Source organism: Micromesistius poutassou (genome assembly GCF_964030765.1).
Source record: "Micromesistius poutassou genome assembly, chromosome: 23".
Classification (NCBI taxonomy): Eukaryota; Metazoa; Chordata; class Actinopteri; order Gadiformes; family Gadidae; genus Micromesistius; species Micromesistius poutassou.
This window is the reverse complement of record NC_140293.1, coordinates 6,649,373-6,666,150: the sequence shown is the minus strand read 5'-3', so window position 1 is coordinate 6,666,150 and position 16,778 is coordinate 6,649,373. Positions and strand designations below refer to the sequence as shown.

Genomic DNA, 16,778 nt, shown 5'->3' with positions numbered 1-16,778 from the left:
ATTAATTAATTGTAAATAATTTTTGTTATAATATAATAGTTGACTATTGAATATAGTAATTCGCTTATCATAATGAGAAACTCTAGCCATAAATACAAATATTCAGTTTCCAAACAAAGATATCAAAGCCCTCTTCCAGCAACATGAGCGCAACTTTTCATGGGCGTCTGAATGGGCGTGGCCAAGGGCCATGACGTGCCCCAGGGGGGCGGGGTCTCATCCCCAGACTTCAAGTTCAGAGATGATGGGGACATATAAACAGCAGCCTCTCTGGTCCTTGAGTCTGCCACAGTCTTCTCGTTGCCCTGGGTGTAGGTGCATGCATTGTGCGTGTGCGTGTGTGTGTGTGTGTACACATGTGTGTGTGAATATGGGTGTGTGCTGGTGCTGACTTGATGCGGTGGACGGTGTGAGTCAGGACCCTCACACACAGCATGGGCCCCGGGGAGTACATCTGTGTGACATTGCGCGGCGGGGCCCCCTGGGGGTTCGGTGTGCGCGAGGGAGACGGGGACACGTACACACCGTTTCAGGTGTACCAGGTAGGAATATTTCAATGACGTCGAGTTGTTTTATTTTGTTTAACCCTCGGACTTTGAGTCTTTTTGCTGTGTGGTTTTCTTTTTATATTTTATGTGTCATTTGTATCATCGACAAAGTATTTCTTGGCTGAAAGAAAATATTTATAACGGGAAGTTTCATGCAAAAATGCCATTATGAAGTCCTTGAGTCTTTTATTATAACATTCGATTTTGAATGTTTTGGGTTGTCTAACTTTATTTTATTGTGAAAATGCTGGTGCGTGTGCTGGGTGGCTGGGGGCGGGGAGGGGGGGGGGGTGTGGGACAGCGCGTGTTCCCACATACTTTCTGCAGCCTTCTGGCTGTGTTTTCTACACGGTTCCTCAGGACCCTTATATGGTCAGGCACAGGAAAGCGCGTTGGACCGAGGTCAGAGTGATCTGTTATCGCTGGTTAAGATTCAGCACCGAACTAAAACATGTGAAGGCTGAGGAGACGGAATGATGGAAAGATATAAAGGTCAGATGAAGCCAAGTGAAACAAACAAAGATGTCCACAGAAATCTTAAAGACTTCACAGGAGCTGGCGTGAGGTGTGAAGTAAGGTAATGAGATGAGCTCATTCAACAGTTATGTTGTGTTAAAATAGCAGGATAATGTGTTATTCCAGAGGGATACACACATTAGGTATACTTTTTGTTGGAAGAACTATAGGTATATAAAACTACAGGGCATTTTAAGTTCAAATCAACTGTTAAGTACTGCTTTTGCAAGATACAGACCAATACATCCATGGGTAAATTTCTCTCTCTCTCTCTCTCTCTCTCTCTCTCTCTCTCTCTCTCTCTTCACATACAGACATTCAACCACACACACACACACACACACACATAAACCTGTGCCTGTATGTGTGTGTGTGTGTGTGTGTGTGTGTGTGTGTGTGCAGGTGTGTGTGTGTGTGTGTGTGTGTGTGCGTGTGCATGTGTGTGTGCGTGTGCATGTGTGTGTGCAGGTGTGTGTGTGTGTGTGTGCGTGTGCATGTGCATGCGTGTGCGTGTGTGTGTGTGTGTGTGTGATGGCATGTTTGCCTGTGTATGCTCTGAATTAGACTATATTCCAAACTACAGAGGTTGAATTATAAGCCAAGCTCTTTTAGAGTAGCCTACTATGATGGAAGGTTAGCGAGCGCGACGAATCATGTCTTCGTCATCTGGCACCTCGTCAGTTGAACTCATCAGGATTAAAGCCATGTTTTTCGGTTTATGGGGGGTAAAAACCATGAAGGATTCTCTCATCGGTGTTGTTTTTTGTTCTCAAGACTGGAGAGGATCACTTGTCATTGTTTGCTGCCAATTAAATCACATTCAGAGCTCGGAATGCTGAACGGGGAAGCATATGTGGAGAGAGACACAACACAACAACCGATTTGCTGGCTAAAATCAAAGCCAGGATCTTTATTCTTTATTTATCTGACCTGGACATCATTAAACATAAGAATTAACTTAATTTACTAACCCAATGCGGTTTAGATTTTCACCCTGCACTAGGCACGCTATGTAGTATACAATGTATTTTCTTTTAACCATTTCCATCCATTCCACCTTTTCTGTTGTCATTTACAGACATACATGTGTTGACCAGGGTTATAATGTGCAAATAATAGCACAGTTTAAAACGTGAACGAGACTTCAGTGGGTGTTATTGTGCTGCCATGCTGCAGGCCTCAAACATCTAAAGCTCTGCCGTTCACCTGGAAGCAGTAACTCAGGAAAGAACGAATTGTTTAGAGGCTTCTAATGTTCAAAAATCCAAGTTGAGTTTACAGATGTGCCGGCCTTGCAAATTATCCCTCTCTCTGATCTCCTCTGTTGGTTATTAATGTGGTTATTGGAAACTCCTGTCAGGACTGGAACATTTTGTTTATTGGGATAAAAATTATCTCCAAGTGTATTAACAGGAAGAGCATCCACTCTCACCATTGTTGTTCTGATCGAGTGAGGCTAGTTTTTCCTGGCTGGATTTATCAAGTCTTTATCAAGTCTTCTATCAAGTCTTCCAACAAGTCTTGTGCCTATCTTACCAGTTTACATGTGGCCTGCATGTTAACTGATAATCACCTTTGTGGTGATTGTAAAAAAAAAAAGACTTTTTACAGTCTGTGATGAAGTCAATCATTCGTGTGTTGAATACGGTTCACCACAAAATATACAATATTATTCATACACTTGTAAAATATATTTTACAGACTCAAAATTAGGCCACAGGGACTTTTGTTTATTTCTGGACAAGGACAGCTGTTACCGCTGATATGCAACGCTAATGGAGTGGCACAAGAACCTTATTAAAGTGCTCTCTCTCTCTGTCTCTCTCTCTCTGTCTGTCTTTCTCTCTCTCTCTCTCTCTCTCTCTGTCTTTCTCTCTCTCTCTGTATCTCTCGCTCTCTCTGTCTCTCTCTCTCTCTCTATCTCGTTCTCTCTTGTTCTCTCTATCTTGTTCTCTCTTGTTAAGTGTCTGCGTCCATCCATTTGTCCCAGCCCTCCTCAGCAGTAAACAACAGGAGCTCCCCATGCCTCCACTACCGTTCCGTACATAGAAGCTCCGGCCTTGTGTATATCCAACCAAACATCAGCATTCCACGTCTGTGCAGAGCCGTGAACTTGCCTTCAACGTCTCACTTCACGTTCAGCCAGCTGCAGGAGACTGTCAAACACCCCCAGCCTCACAGGCTACAAGACACCAGGTCCTTATGTATGTCCTGTTTAAACCACAGAGAGAAACCAAAGCCACAGACGAGGATTCAGAAACGGTAGTCGTTTCATTCCGTCACGGTGGGTGGCATGTACCTGTGGCACAGCTGGAAGAGGTTTGCTTTTTTAATAAAAATATAAATGCATAAAGAGACCCTAATGGTTTAAAGATGCACGGAGAAGGGACTGCGCTGGGGGCAAGTGCGTTCCCATTACACGGTCCTGCATTTCCTGTGGTTGTCTGTTGTGTTTGAGCCTATTAAAATCCTAAATGCTGGAAATATTGAGTCAGGACACTAGAGCAGATTGAAAGCCCCTCTCTCTCCCTCTCTCTCTCTCTCTCTCTCTCTCTTTCTATCTCTCTCTCTCTCTCCCTCTCTCTCATTGACCCCCAGATGCCCGTGTTCCTGAAGGAATTGTATTGTTATTATTAAATGTAACAGGGACTTATGAAGCTGCATGGAAACCCAGTGGACTTTGTTCACGAGAGTTCCACATGTGAACGAAGGAAAAATATATAAAAATATTATTAATGGAATCCTGATTTGCCTTAAGAGGACTCAAGTCGACTCGAGCAACGAGCCATAAACTGTAAATATGCCAGCATCTGGGCTCTCCCATCTCTCCTCTGTGCACCGGGAGAGGGAGAGGGTGTGTTTGAGGAAAGGAGGAGAACACAGGAGAGAGAGAGAGAGACACACACAGAGAGACAGAGAGAGAGAGAGAGTGAGAGAGAGAGAAAGATGGATAGAGAGAGAGAGGACCAGCAGCTAGGTGGAGGAGGGAGGGAGGGAGAAAGAGATAGAGAGAGAGAGAGAGAGAGAGAGAGAGAGAGAGAGGCAGAGAGGACCAGCTAGGTGGAGGAGGGAGGGAGGTAGAAAGAGAGAGAGAGAGAGAGATTTCCCCTCCTTTTTTGGAAGGCCAGTGTTTACAGCCATGTACTCCTTCCCCCCCCCTCCTCCCCCCTTAGTTTCTCCCTGTGGGGAGGTGTGGGGGGGTGTGGGGGCAGCACACACAGGGATGCCATATACGGCCTGTTTGGAGACAGGCGTCTGCGTAAAAAACACAAGGGATAGCGCAGCACAAGGTGTGTTTTTACTGTTTTTAAAGTTACTAGGCTACAAAACGAAAGTGGCTGCCCCATGAAGGCCGGGGAGTTTATTTAAAACGGGGGTGCTTAATGTGAAGAGACGTCATGCTGTTAGCTTACGTTAGGCCAGTCTCACAGTCTATATCCCCGTTGGTGGTCAGGGAGAAGGGCTTGTAGTGTTTTCCGTGAATACTTGTCAAGTTTAGCGTTTTAATAAGTACAGCCATGGGATGTGAGGCCATGTGTGCAGATACAATGTCGCTATCAGCATGTTGAAGGTGAAGATTAAGATATAAGAAGATGTAGGCCCTATAATTAGTCTATCATTTGGAGATATGAAGATGGTTTGGTGTAGTTTCTGAAAGTACATTACAAATTCACTGAAGCGTGTCTGCTCATGATACTGGAAATCCCACTGTGATAAGTAGTCAGATAAGCCTAATAGACAGTATTACATTTATGACAAGAGGAAAGATTGTTTGAGTGGATGGCTTAACGGATAGTCTATAATGCATGTATATACTGTGTGTATATATATATATATATATATATATATATATATATATATATATATATATATATATATATATATATATATGTGGCTGTTCATGTAGTGGTTTTCAACTTGCACTTGCTCCACACCGCCCTCTAGTGACACATCATTGATACGACAAACGCCATGCCTCCTATAAATAAACCAGATACAATGTGCTGACGGTGTAATCTGGCGTCTGTATTGTGCTCTGGCAATGTAATTACAACAACGTGTCTGCTTTGTTATATAATTATGTATTCTGATCATAATCTGGCTGTGATCAAATTCGAGAAAGGCATGGATATTGACCTTCAGTGTCAACTGCCCTTAAAGTTATGGATCTCTCGTGGGATAATCAATGTAATTGCCTGTTTATAAATAACCAAATGTGTAAATGTTATTCTTGGAAGGTGAGCTTTCAATGGGGATGCCAAGAATCTGCAGTTTGCTTCACAACTAGATTGTAAACCACAACGACACGTTTATTGTTGTAAGTGATGTGGAAAAGTATTATAAGTATAAATCTCTGTATCATGACATATCTATAAGCAGAGTTATATAAACGTAGCCTTCTAACCAAAATAAATAATCAACCTTTCCTCCGAGGTGTCCCGTCTCGCCCTGCTCCTCAGATCCGTCACACCTTGCCCCTGTGTTTCCCGCCTGTGATCACTCCACATTGCGTTAATTGGTTAATTGGTTTCACCTGTCCCTTATTACCTCCCCTCCTCGTGGATTCAGTCACTGTGAGTCCAACACCTGAACATGGACTGCTTGGACTCACTTGTTTTTACATCCAAAAACATTTATTTTTATATTGGCACTTGACATTTCATGTCCCTCTATCTTGCAAATACGCAAACATTATACAATTTTATTAAAACGTATTATAAAAAAAAAAAACAATGTGAAGGCCTCCTAACTTATTGTTTACCCTTTGGCTAATGAAGTGGGCTTTGGGGGTAAAACAAAATGACATGTTTCTTTATGCTATGCGTCATTAACCAACCATTTTATAGTCCTCCAGAGGCAATTACCAGAGAATGATACATAAATGCTGGGGTTAGTAATAGAGTTGCCCTTTAAACCCTTCTGTCCAGAGCAGACAAGGAATAACGATATGGAGCTGGAAAATAAATGTGAATTTGACCTTGCTTTGTGCATTACATTACAGAATTACAACATTACAGCATTACAAAGACCGCTCTATGGATTTTTTAAGGGTGAAAAAATGTTTTCCACAACACAAACTATTAATAACAACAATCTGGATCACAAATGCCTACATCTATATACAAAAAAAGGTAGCACAGAAGTTATCAAAGCAAGGTAGTGGTTACTCCTACTCTTCTTGTGTTCTGTGTCTTAGGTCCAGGAGGGCGGGGCTGCCTTCAGCGCTGGAGTGAGGGACAGTGATGAGGTGGTGTCAATCAACGGAGAGCCGTGTGAAGAACTCCATCTCCCAGAAGCCCTTTATCTGATCAACGCCTCCACAGACTGCCTGCAGCTCCTCCTGAAGAGGTAGCCTTGTGTGTCGTTCAATGGCGATTTATCACAATGAACAGCGACATATGTTTGCTCATCTCATTCTGGGATATTTGAATTGAGTCGTGTGTGATTCTAATGGGACTTTCTTGTGAGCCATGGCTTACAGTTGTGGCTTCATGTTATGCATAAGAATAACCACATTAGCATTTCAGTGGTGTGTTATGGCCTTCTCTCGTACATCAGAGTGCATTCAATCAGAGACTGGTGCAGTCATGCATGAAAGCACACACTGGGCCGAGTCGAACAGTGGGAACGCAGGGACCCACCCTATTAAATAGTCCATCAATTAATATCTCAGTAAACATGAATACTGTTACCTTAGTACACATTAACAACAACACCATTAGTAAACAAGAACACAATTAGTAAATTATTACTAGTCCATTACTTAACTGTTCATTATTATCATTTTTTGCTTATTACTGCATTCACTAATGTTAACCCATGGTTAATTAATGTACCTTAAATGTAAAGTTCTCCCAGCATAACAGCATAACATAGCATATTCAATGTGTCATTTGTTTGTCTGACGACATAAGGACCGGTCACTGAGACCGAACATAATTTAATTTCAAGCCTGCTTTCACAGAGGGCAGCAATCTGTTGTTAAATTTATTAGTGACTTAATAAAGTCCCAGATGAAGTGGAAGCTGGTTTTAATGGCAGGGCGTTCTGCCTGAGAGATCCCGTCTGGCCGCTGATGCGTTTGCCTGATTGCATTTACAAGAAAGTCTGTGAGATGAGGGCGATGTTACTCACTCCTACATCGGATCTCCTATTGATTACATGCTGCTCATTTACGAAGACATGCATTTAACTAAGAAGGCATGTACACATCACAACATCCCTTTGTTTTATAAGAAGAAATAATGAATAAAGAAATTAATTGATAATTAATCTAATAATAAGTAAGATTATTTTATGTTATTATTATTATGTTTTCAATGATCTCGACATGAACTTGATCTTGAACTTGACAACATAAATTCAAGAAGACTCAAAAGACCACGGAAGGTTGCAACACATTTAAATGAATTAAAATGGCTGTCGCGACAAAGAAGGCCTAACAACTAACTCCTCTCCTTCCTCTTCAATAAAGGTACGGCTCCAGCCCCGCCGGCAGCGTGGACCCAGACGACGAAGAAGAGGAGGAAGAAGAGGAGGAAGAGGAGGAGGATGCACGATACCGCCAGACCACATCCCCCCGTGTGACCCTAGAGAGCACCACCCTCCACATCCTGTCCTCCAGCCGCCCCCACCCGCCCGGCCACGGCCCCAGGGACCTCTACATCTCCGAGCCCCCCGACGGGAGTGGCTCTCCCTACTACGGCGCGGCCGTCCACGACCCCGACCCCGAGCAGGAACATGCCGCGGGGAAACCCCCGCTCTTTTCCCCCGGTGTCGCCGTGGAGATGCGGCTGTCCATGCCCCCCCCCGACGCGGTTGAGTGCACCTCCCTGGGCAGCGCCCTGGGCATGGAGGGACTGACCTGCGCCGGGCGGGACGCCCCTGGTCCCTCCCCCGAGGACGCGCCCCACACCCACACCTCCACCCACTCGGTCTACGTACCGGCCCCGCCCCCCCGGGAGCCCATGGGCCAACGGGGGCTGGTGCTCCGGCTCGGCCAGCCCCCTCCCTCCGCCGCCGGGGCGCTGGGACAGGTGGAGTTCACGTTGCAGCACCCCAGCGGGGGCGGGGCTGCCGGGGAGGAGGTGGGGGGTCCCGGGGCCGGCGGAAGCGTGGGATCCCGAGGGAAGAAGGGAGAGGGGGGAGGGGGAGATGGGGGAGGGCACAGCGCGGGAGACCCTGCCTCCTTCTCGGTGTCGTTTGGAGTTCCCCCGGAGGAGGCCAGAGCTGTAGAGGAGAGGGACCGTGACTCAGAGGGGGGCCGTGACTCAGAGGGGGACCCTGACGAGCGCAACAAACACCACGCCCGACACGCCAGTAAGACCCCCTTCTTTTGTTGTCGATCGTACGTCATGCTGAATAGTGTGTGTTTGTGGTGCTAATATGTGTGTGTGTGTGTGTGTGTGTGTGTGTTGAAATGTCACTGTTCTTTCAAGGGGGATAATACACACTTAAGTAACACACATATGGGCAGTGTGTGTTGGTCTAGTACATGTGTACGTGTGTTGTCTGACACTGTTCGTTCAAGGGGGATAATACAGCTCTAAGTAACGCACACATCGACAATCATTATAGAGGTGTGCGATGCTGTTTTTATTGTCTGAACCCATGTCATGATTTGAAGTTAAAATAGAAAAAAAAGCATCACTCATCTCTCTCTGTGTCTTACAACCTGCCTGCCAGACTGTTACTTTGTACAGGAATAGACCGGTTGAAACCCGAGTTGCAACAGAACTGAACCGTACAAGAAAGAAACAACAAGGACTAGGACTGGATTTATCCTTTTATGTAAATGAGGATCAGTTTCAGGATTTATTTGTGCGTCGTCAGGGAGGGGGAAAGCCGTTCATTTGATGAATTAGGATGGTAGCATGCCTGTGAGACATAAATAAAACACCAAGGCCCTGATGATGGCTGCAACAGCGTCCGTTTGACGGACACAAGCATGTGCTCCCTGGCTCCGTCACCTGATCTCTGTCAGAGTTGGTATCTAAACGGAGCTAAAAACGTAAGTCCGGTCACTACTCCCGCCTGGCCAGCACCTCCTCCGCCTTAAGGTTAGTCTTTGAGGAGTCTTAAAAGTAAGAGGAACTTGTTAGGATTTTTTTTTTCCTTGGGTGATTTTGTGTGGTTTTTGCGTTGTGCTGTTGAGTTGACTGCTGTCGTGACGTCGTTTGTGGGGGTGAGGTTTGTGGTCATTGTTTAGGCCTGAGGCCAAGTGACATTTTCTGAGAACTGACAACTTGGACGTGGACTTACTGATAAGGACTTGCAGCTATGCACTGGGTGCTTTCAAATGTATTGCATGTAGGATTTTTGAATTATTATACAGTTATTATACTTTAACTACTGGCTATGTCACTGAGCATTAAACTGTGCTGATGCCTTGTTTATATCTGTGTGGGGAACGAAGAGGTTAGACATGGGTCAGTGGATCGGGACATTTCTTTATTGGTTTGTAAATCATTTGTAATCCAATCAATTTTAATTTGATGAGCAATATTTTTACGTTGTGAAAAACATGCAACAAGTAATGTTTTGCCTGTCAGATAAATCAATCAATCAAAATGATTTTGATTTATCTGATAGTATGTGTCACATTGAGATAAAGGATTCATTCACTGAAATTGCAATACAACGTAACCGTATTCCATTTTGGTTATGACTTTCTGAACAATCGTTATTGTGCATGCATAAAACTAGGTCTGGTAGAGGTTTGGTAAGGGCTGGTATTCCCCTATTCCCAGGTTCGTAATCACACCTCAGGAATTTTGTTTAACAGCAAATGACGGATGAATGAATAAGAGATGAGATGAGAATGATAAGGAATTTTAACACTGTCCTAACTCTTTCAGTTTAACATCAAGAGAAATGTTGAATATTGAAGCTGATCAATAAATCAATTAGTCAGTTAACAGTTTCTCATACAACAATGACAACAAATGACTATGTTGGGGTCATTACTTTAACAGTATCAATTAATTAATTAATCGATCAATATCCACCACTGCTATGAGGTCAAGTCTTGACTAACCGGCCACACAATGCCCACACAGTGTCTTGTTCTCTGACCTTTGACACTTGACCGAGCACTCATCGTCATGTTCCCTCTCTCTCTCTCTCTCTCTCTCTCTCTCTCTCTCTCTCTCTCTCTCTCTCTCTCTCTCTCTCTCTCTCTCTCTCTCTCTCTCTCTCTCTCTCTCTCTCTCCAGGGCTCAGGCGCAGCGAGAGCCTGTCCGAGAAGCAGGTGAAGGAGGCCAAGTCCAAATGTAAGCGCATCGCCCTGCTTCTCTCCGCCGCTCCGCCCAACCCCAACAACAAGGGGTTGTTGATGTTCAAGAAGCATCGGCAGAGGGCCAAGAAATACACTCTGGTGAGCTACGGCACCGGCGAGAGCGAACCGGAATCCGACGGCGAGGACGACGACGGTGACCAAGACGACGAAGAAACTGTCGAGTTCACCCTGCTGGCCACGAGCGACGCCAACCTCGACGGGCACTTCTTCACCGACGCCCAGACGGGCAAGGGCGTGCTAACCATCAACTGGGACAAGGGGCTCCTGGAGATCGAGCGCATTCTGAACAACCCGGAGGAGATGGAATGTCTCCCTGACACCAAGGGCAAGGGTGCAGTGATGTTTGCGCAGCGGCGCCTGAGGATGGACGAGATCACGGCGGAGCATGAGGAGATGCGACGCCAGGGGATCCCCGTGGAGGGGCTCACGGAGACCGAGACCAAGGCCTCCTACCAGCAGGTGGAGGAGCACTCGTACAGGCAGTCCACCATGGAGAGTAGTGCCTACACGGATGTGGCTGTGCAGCAACAGCAGCAACAGCAGCAGCAGCAGCAACAAGAGTACCAACAGTACCAGGAGCGACAATACTATGAGCAACAGCAACAGCAACAGCAGTATCAGCAGCAACAACAACATCAGCAGCAGCAGCAACAGCAAGAGCAGCATCAGCAGCAGCAGCAACAACTGTATCAACAGCAGCAACAGCTGCAATACGAACAGCACTATCAGCAGCAGCAGCAGAAGCAGCAACAGCAACAATATGAACAACAGCAATATCTGCAACAACAGTCTTATCAACAACCACAGCAGCACCACCAACACCAGGAGTATCAGCAACAGCAGGTTCAGCAGTATGCTGCGACCAATGGCACAGTCCACCACCAAACGAATGAAGTGCAGAGCTCATATGCCAATCATACGGCAAAACCTTTCTCCGTGGAACAGATGACCCTCAACCCCTACTCTCCCGCCATGAGTGGGACCAATCCAGATCCAAACGGCCAAGGAGAGGAGATAGCGTCCCGTGATGAACGCATCGCTACACCTGCGATCAGGACGGGCGTCTTGCAGGACACCAGAAAGAGAAGTACAATGTTCACATTTAAAGAAGCACCGAAGGTGTCGCCTAACCCTGTGCTGCTGAACCTCCTTAACAGGAACGAGAAGAAGGGTTTTGAGTATGGACCTGAAGAAGACTTCCTTAGCCTAGGGGCTGAGGCCTGTAACTTCCTCCAGTCTACAAGAGTCAAACACAAGACCCCTCCACCGGTGGCTCCGAAGCCCATTATTAGCCCCACCTCTCTATCATGGCCCCAGCAGATCGAACTGACCAACCAGGATCAGCCTGAGCTCGCTGAAAATAGTGTGGCGGCACCTGCTGTCGCCCCCACCGCGGAGGCCACCCCTGCTCCTGAACCAGAGCCAAACCCTGCACCTGCTGCTGAGCCCTCTCCTCCCCCCGCCCCCCAAGAGGCCACTGCCAACATCCCCCCGCAGCAAGAGCCCACATGGAGCGTCCCGGAGCCCCAGACCCAACCTCAACCCCAACCTCAACCTCCACCTCCACCTCCAACTCCACCACAGCTAAGGACAGCATATGAAGAAGATAGAACGAGAAATTCTCCACCAGAGCCCCCCACTGTTCCTGTGAAATCCTGGGTTCCTGCACCAGCATCAGCCCCAGCACCAGTTTCAGTACCAGCACCAATACCAGCACCAGTGCCGTCACCAGCACCAGTGCCATCACCAGTACCAGCACAGCAACACCCAGCTCATAGTTCCTGGGGATCAGCTCAAGTGCAACCACAGGAGCCGGCTCCACGCCACTCCCCCTCGCAGCTTCCTTGGGTGACACCTCAACCCCCTCGGCCCCAAGTTCAGCCTTCACCAGTCAGGAATGACTGGGCTCCTCCTCAGGCCCAGCAGCAAGCCCAGCCAGCATGGGCCCAGCCTCAAGAGCAGTGCCAACCTCAGACGAATAATGCTCCAGCAGCATGGGCCCAGCCTCAAGAGCAGTGCCAACCTCAGACGAATAATGCTCCAGCAGCATGGGCCCAGCCTCAAGAGCAGTGCCAACCTCAGATGAATAATGCACCAGCAGCATGGGCCAAGCCTCAAGAGAAGTGCCCACCTCTGACAAATAACCCACCACCATGGCTCCAGCCTCGAGAGCAGCCTCAACCTCAGATTGTTCAGCAGCCTTGGAATCAGCCTCAGCAACAACTGCAACAGCCTTGGGCACAGCAGCCACAACCTAATTGCCATCCTCAGCAACCCTGGGGGCAACAAGCTCAGCCAGGACCACAGGCACAACCACCATGGGTTCAGCATGCTACCAATCCTGTTCAACAACAAGGATGGCCCCAGGGCCAGGGACAGCCTCAGCCACCCTGGCTTTCGGCTCAGCCTCAGCAGCAGTTGGATCAAATGAACGCTTGGCCTCCGTCTCAGCCCCAACAGCAAACCCAACCACCTTGGATGCAAGCGGCCCAAACCCAACCTCAAGGGCCTTTAAGTCCATGGGCTCCAGTACCACCCCAAGCCCAAGCCCAACCCCAACCAACATGGGCCCAGCAGCCTCAAGACCCCACCCAGCCGCCCATGCATCCCTGGGAGCCAGAGCATAGTCATGCCCAACCTCAGCAACCATGGGCCCAGCCGGTTCCAGCGCCTTCTCCACAACAGCCAAACTGGCAACAGCCCCCTCCACAGCAACCACAACCAGAACCACCTTTGAAGACATGGTCTCCAGCTCAGGCACCACCCCTAGCACCTGCACCTTGGGGGGCTGCACCGTCACATGCCACTCACGCACATGTGTCGGCTCCGGTGATGAGGGTAGCTCAACCGTCCCCCAAGCCCTTAACACCACAAAATGATGGCTCTCCATCTCCCACACAGCCCTCCAACCCGTACACGTTTCACCGGAGGTCCTCATCACCCATCAACCCCATGGCCACGGTGTTGATTCCGTCCGCCTCGTCGCACGAGATGCCCTGCTCTAGAGGGAAGGGCGCCGATCTGTTTGCCAAGAGGCAGTCCCGTATGGAGAGGTTCATCGTGGACTCTGAGTCCGTGCAGGCCAATAAGGAGAGCCGGTGTGCGTCTCCGGTGGCCTCCCTTCCAACGGAGTGGAAGTATTCATCCCAAGTAAGAGCCCCCCCCCCATTGGCGTATAATCCCATTCAGTCCCCGTCCTATCCCCCCGCAGCGATTAAACAGCCCCCGCCGTCTAGCCCTAAATCCAAAGCCAAGAAGAAGGAGAAGGAAAAACCGAAGCCGGCACCCAAACCCCTTAATGTTATAGAGGTGATGAGGCATCAGCCCTATCAACTCATGTCCTCTCTCTTTACGTATGGCCCTGCAGCGGAGGCTGCAGAAAAGGCCGCAGCAGAGGCTGCAGAAAAAGCTGCAGCTTATCTTGCGGCTAACCCCAACCCTCCCATGCAAAATGCGCCATTGCAATATGAGCAAATGGCTCCGGTCCAGTATCCTGGACCAATGAACGCCCCTTACCCCCAGCAGATGTATGGGATGCCACCTCATCCCTTTATGCAGGAAGGCCAGTACCAGCAAGCCCAAATTAATCCTTACGCACCTCCCAACCCCTATCAGCAAGCCCCCGGTGGACCCTACCACCAAGCATATCCCCCACAGTATCAACAAGCCCCACCCCATGGGTATCAACCCCAGTCCCCTAGCCAGCCCTACCAGCCGATCCCCCAGGGGCCTTACCCACCAACGAGTAACCCTCCCTACCAGCCTGCGCCCTACCAGCCGACAGAGCCTGCCACTCCCAGCGTCTACGTCGCTCCCGGCACCCCCTTAATGTCCAGGCAGGACTCTGCATCTGGTAGCAGCAACGCAGTGGCGGCTGCCCCAAAGCCAAGGTTTATGGCTAAGAAAGCCTCAGCACAGGTGTGGAAGCCTGGCGTAGCCGGGGATGATGAGTGAGGAGGATAGGTTGGGGCAGCGTTGATCCTTGTCGCTTTACAGACCGAGTGCTTTCGTCAGGGCGCAGATAAACTGCAGCGTTTGAAAGGCTTAGTTCACCTTGATGTGGTTTGATTTCCATAAGAGATCATTTTGACAAATCATCTCCGTTTTGAGTTGCGAGTGCTCATGGAGAGCCAGGCATAACAAGATTCATTTAGGATCAGATGAGAGATGAGGAAAAATAATGACAAATTATTTTTATAAAACATGTACATTTAGACAAATGTACATAATATGATGCACAAGGGGATATGAATTCCCCAGAAGACTAGTGTAAAGGGAGTAAGGTCAGAAGGTTGCGGAGCGAGTAATAAGTGAAAAGAAACATGATGATTGGAACTTGATGTAAGTAGATGACAGCATCTGGAAAATGAGAACTGGAAAGTGATGACGAGAGATGGGAATGGAACAACAACAAAAAATGTGACTTAATATGTAAGGAAAAAAAATCATAAAACTAAATCTAAAAAGAAAGTAATGCTATGATATCACAATGCAATAACGTCACAAAACGATTGCTTGCTTGCCATCCGAACGCAACATTTCTAAATGCAATTTAGACCCCTACCCATGCTGTTTGGTTTTATTTTAAACTTGAAGCCAGCTGTTGCGTCATGTTGAGGACTAAATTTAAACCCACGCTGAATACATGAGAGGAAGTGTTTTTTGACAGCTGAACCAAAGCGAGACTTGGGTTACAACTTCAGCCAGCGTCAGTGAGTGTCTCAACCTTATGTTTCCTTGAAGGAAAAGATAAAAAGCTGGTGATACTATTTCATATTTAATAGCTTAATATCCTGACTTTAAACTTTGATTTCCCACACATCTGCGGCTGCTTTTATTTTATGAATGAGATGATAATATATGAATGAAAGGATAGATTATATAAAAGGGAGACCTGGAGCTGAGGACAAGCAGTGCTGTAAGTTTCATCCAGGCCTTTTCTTTATAGTCTTGCTTTCTATCTTTCTGTTCATTTTGTGTTGTGACATGTTTCTTCTCTGTGTTTATCTTCATTGTTCACCTTCTGTATGATTCACCACATTAAAATATACTTTATCCTGACCTGCCCTTCCTTTCTCCTTCCTTGCATGCATGTTTGGAAAAGCTTTCTTTCGCTGTCCATTCCTCATTTGGCTTTCTTTACACTTGCCAAACTTTTCCCATCATCCCCCAGTAAAAGCCACTTTTTTCTGCATGCTTTCTTTTACAATACACTGCTACAGTCAAGAAACGATGTGACGTAGCTGCTCAGAGTCCAAGATCAAATAAATACAAATATAAGTGGAGGAAAATATCAACGATTATAATCAAGGGCATATTAAATGAATGCCAGTTAAAAACGACTGGCTATGCTGCTTTTATCATAGCTTTTCCGTCATTGCATGAAGACCTATATGAACAATATATACAATAAGACACATCTGGTAATTCATTAATTTAATTAATTTTGATTATGCATATTTATTACCAAGAACATAGGGGAGACCATTGCTTAAGAAACAATCACAGAATAACCCATTGGACCAAAACGAAAGAGAGATGAGTTGTAGCCTAAATGTCAGAGAAACAGCATATCTGTCAACCTGGGACTTAGTCGCTTAAGAGAGACTGCACTATATATAGTTCTGAAGTAGGCTAAATGCAACTTTGAATTCTACTCTTACCCACTCTTGGGTCAGAATATCTGAACTGACATTAGAAACCTTAGCAATTCTAGATATGGAGTATCAGCATAACAGTTACTCATTATTTAATTTTAGGTTTCTTAGAATTGTTTTTTTGCAGATAAATACCCCATAAACCTACCCCCACATCCTACCCCATATCACTCTATTTATACCCTTTTCTTCATAAGGTCAGTTCATTCTTTCACTTGTATTGCTTTTTAATCACTTGGTTTATGCATCACTGCACTTGCACTTTTCCACCAGGTGATGGCAGCACTGTCCTGCGTCTTGAAACGAGCATTTACCAGTCCAATTAGGAGAATTCATGGGAAGGGAAAATATGTTATTTATGTTATGTTATACATTTATGTTAGAAAAACTCACCCTCTTATCCGCCACAGAGAAAGTAGATCCAGTGTAAACGCAGTACTCTGGAAACAAGAGGACCAGGTCACAAGCAGGGCCCTCAAGTGATGCTGTGCTGTTTGTGCAGCATTGTGAAGTGGAGGATGGAAGGGAAGCATCCATACACACACACTTTGGATAGTAAAGAAATCACGTCCTATATCCTTTCCTGACCTCGATGGGAAACGTCATGAGGTCAAGGAAAGATGAGAAGGAGATGTCATAAGGACTTAGGAAAAGTCTACACCAGTGTAGCCTACCCGTCATTATGCGACGGCGGGGGTCGTGGACGTGCGTCTTCCGCGAATAAACTACAATCTTCCGCAGATGTACCACAAAAAGCGC

General features: G+C 46.8%; 1 protein-coding gene across 1 annotated transcript; it reads left to right on the top strand.

Moving 5' to 3' along the window:
* Nucleotides 1–419: 419 nt before the first annotated feature.
* On the top strand, nt 420–15,423 carry synpo2a (synaptopodin 2a). Its single transcript, XM_084487529.1, has 4 exons — nt 420–542; nt 6,262–6,413; nt 7,540–8,384; nt 10,280–15,423. Exons 1-4 carry the CDS (start codon nt 435–437, stop codon nt 14,314–14,316), a joined length of 5,142 nt encoding a protein of 1,713 aa, XP_084343655.1. The 5' UTR covers nt 420–434; the 3' UTR covers nt 14,317–15,423.
* The last annotated feature ends 1,355 nt before the right edge of the window (nt 15,424–16,778 follow it).

Bases quoted from the DNA above. Each gene is read 5' to 3' on its own strand.
- synpo2a (XM_084487529.1), top strand. From the start codon at position 435: ATGGGCCCCGGGGAGTACATCTGTGTGACATTGCGCGGCGGGGCCCCC. The intron at 543-6,261 runs GTAGGAATATTT...TCTGTGTCTTAG, and splicing joins CACCGTTTCAGGTGTACCAG to GTCCAGGAGGGCGGGGCTGC. The intron at 6,414-7,539 runs GTAGCCTTGTGT...TCTTCAATAAAG, and splicing joins CTGCAGCTCCTCCTGAAGAG to GTACGGCTCCAGCCCCGCCG.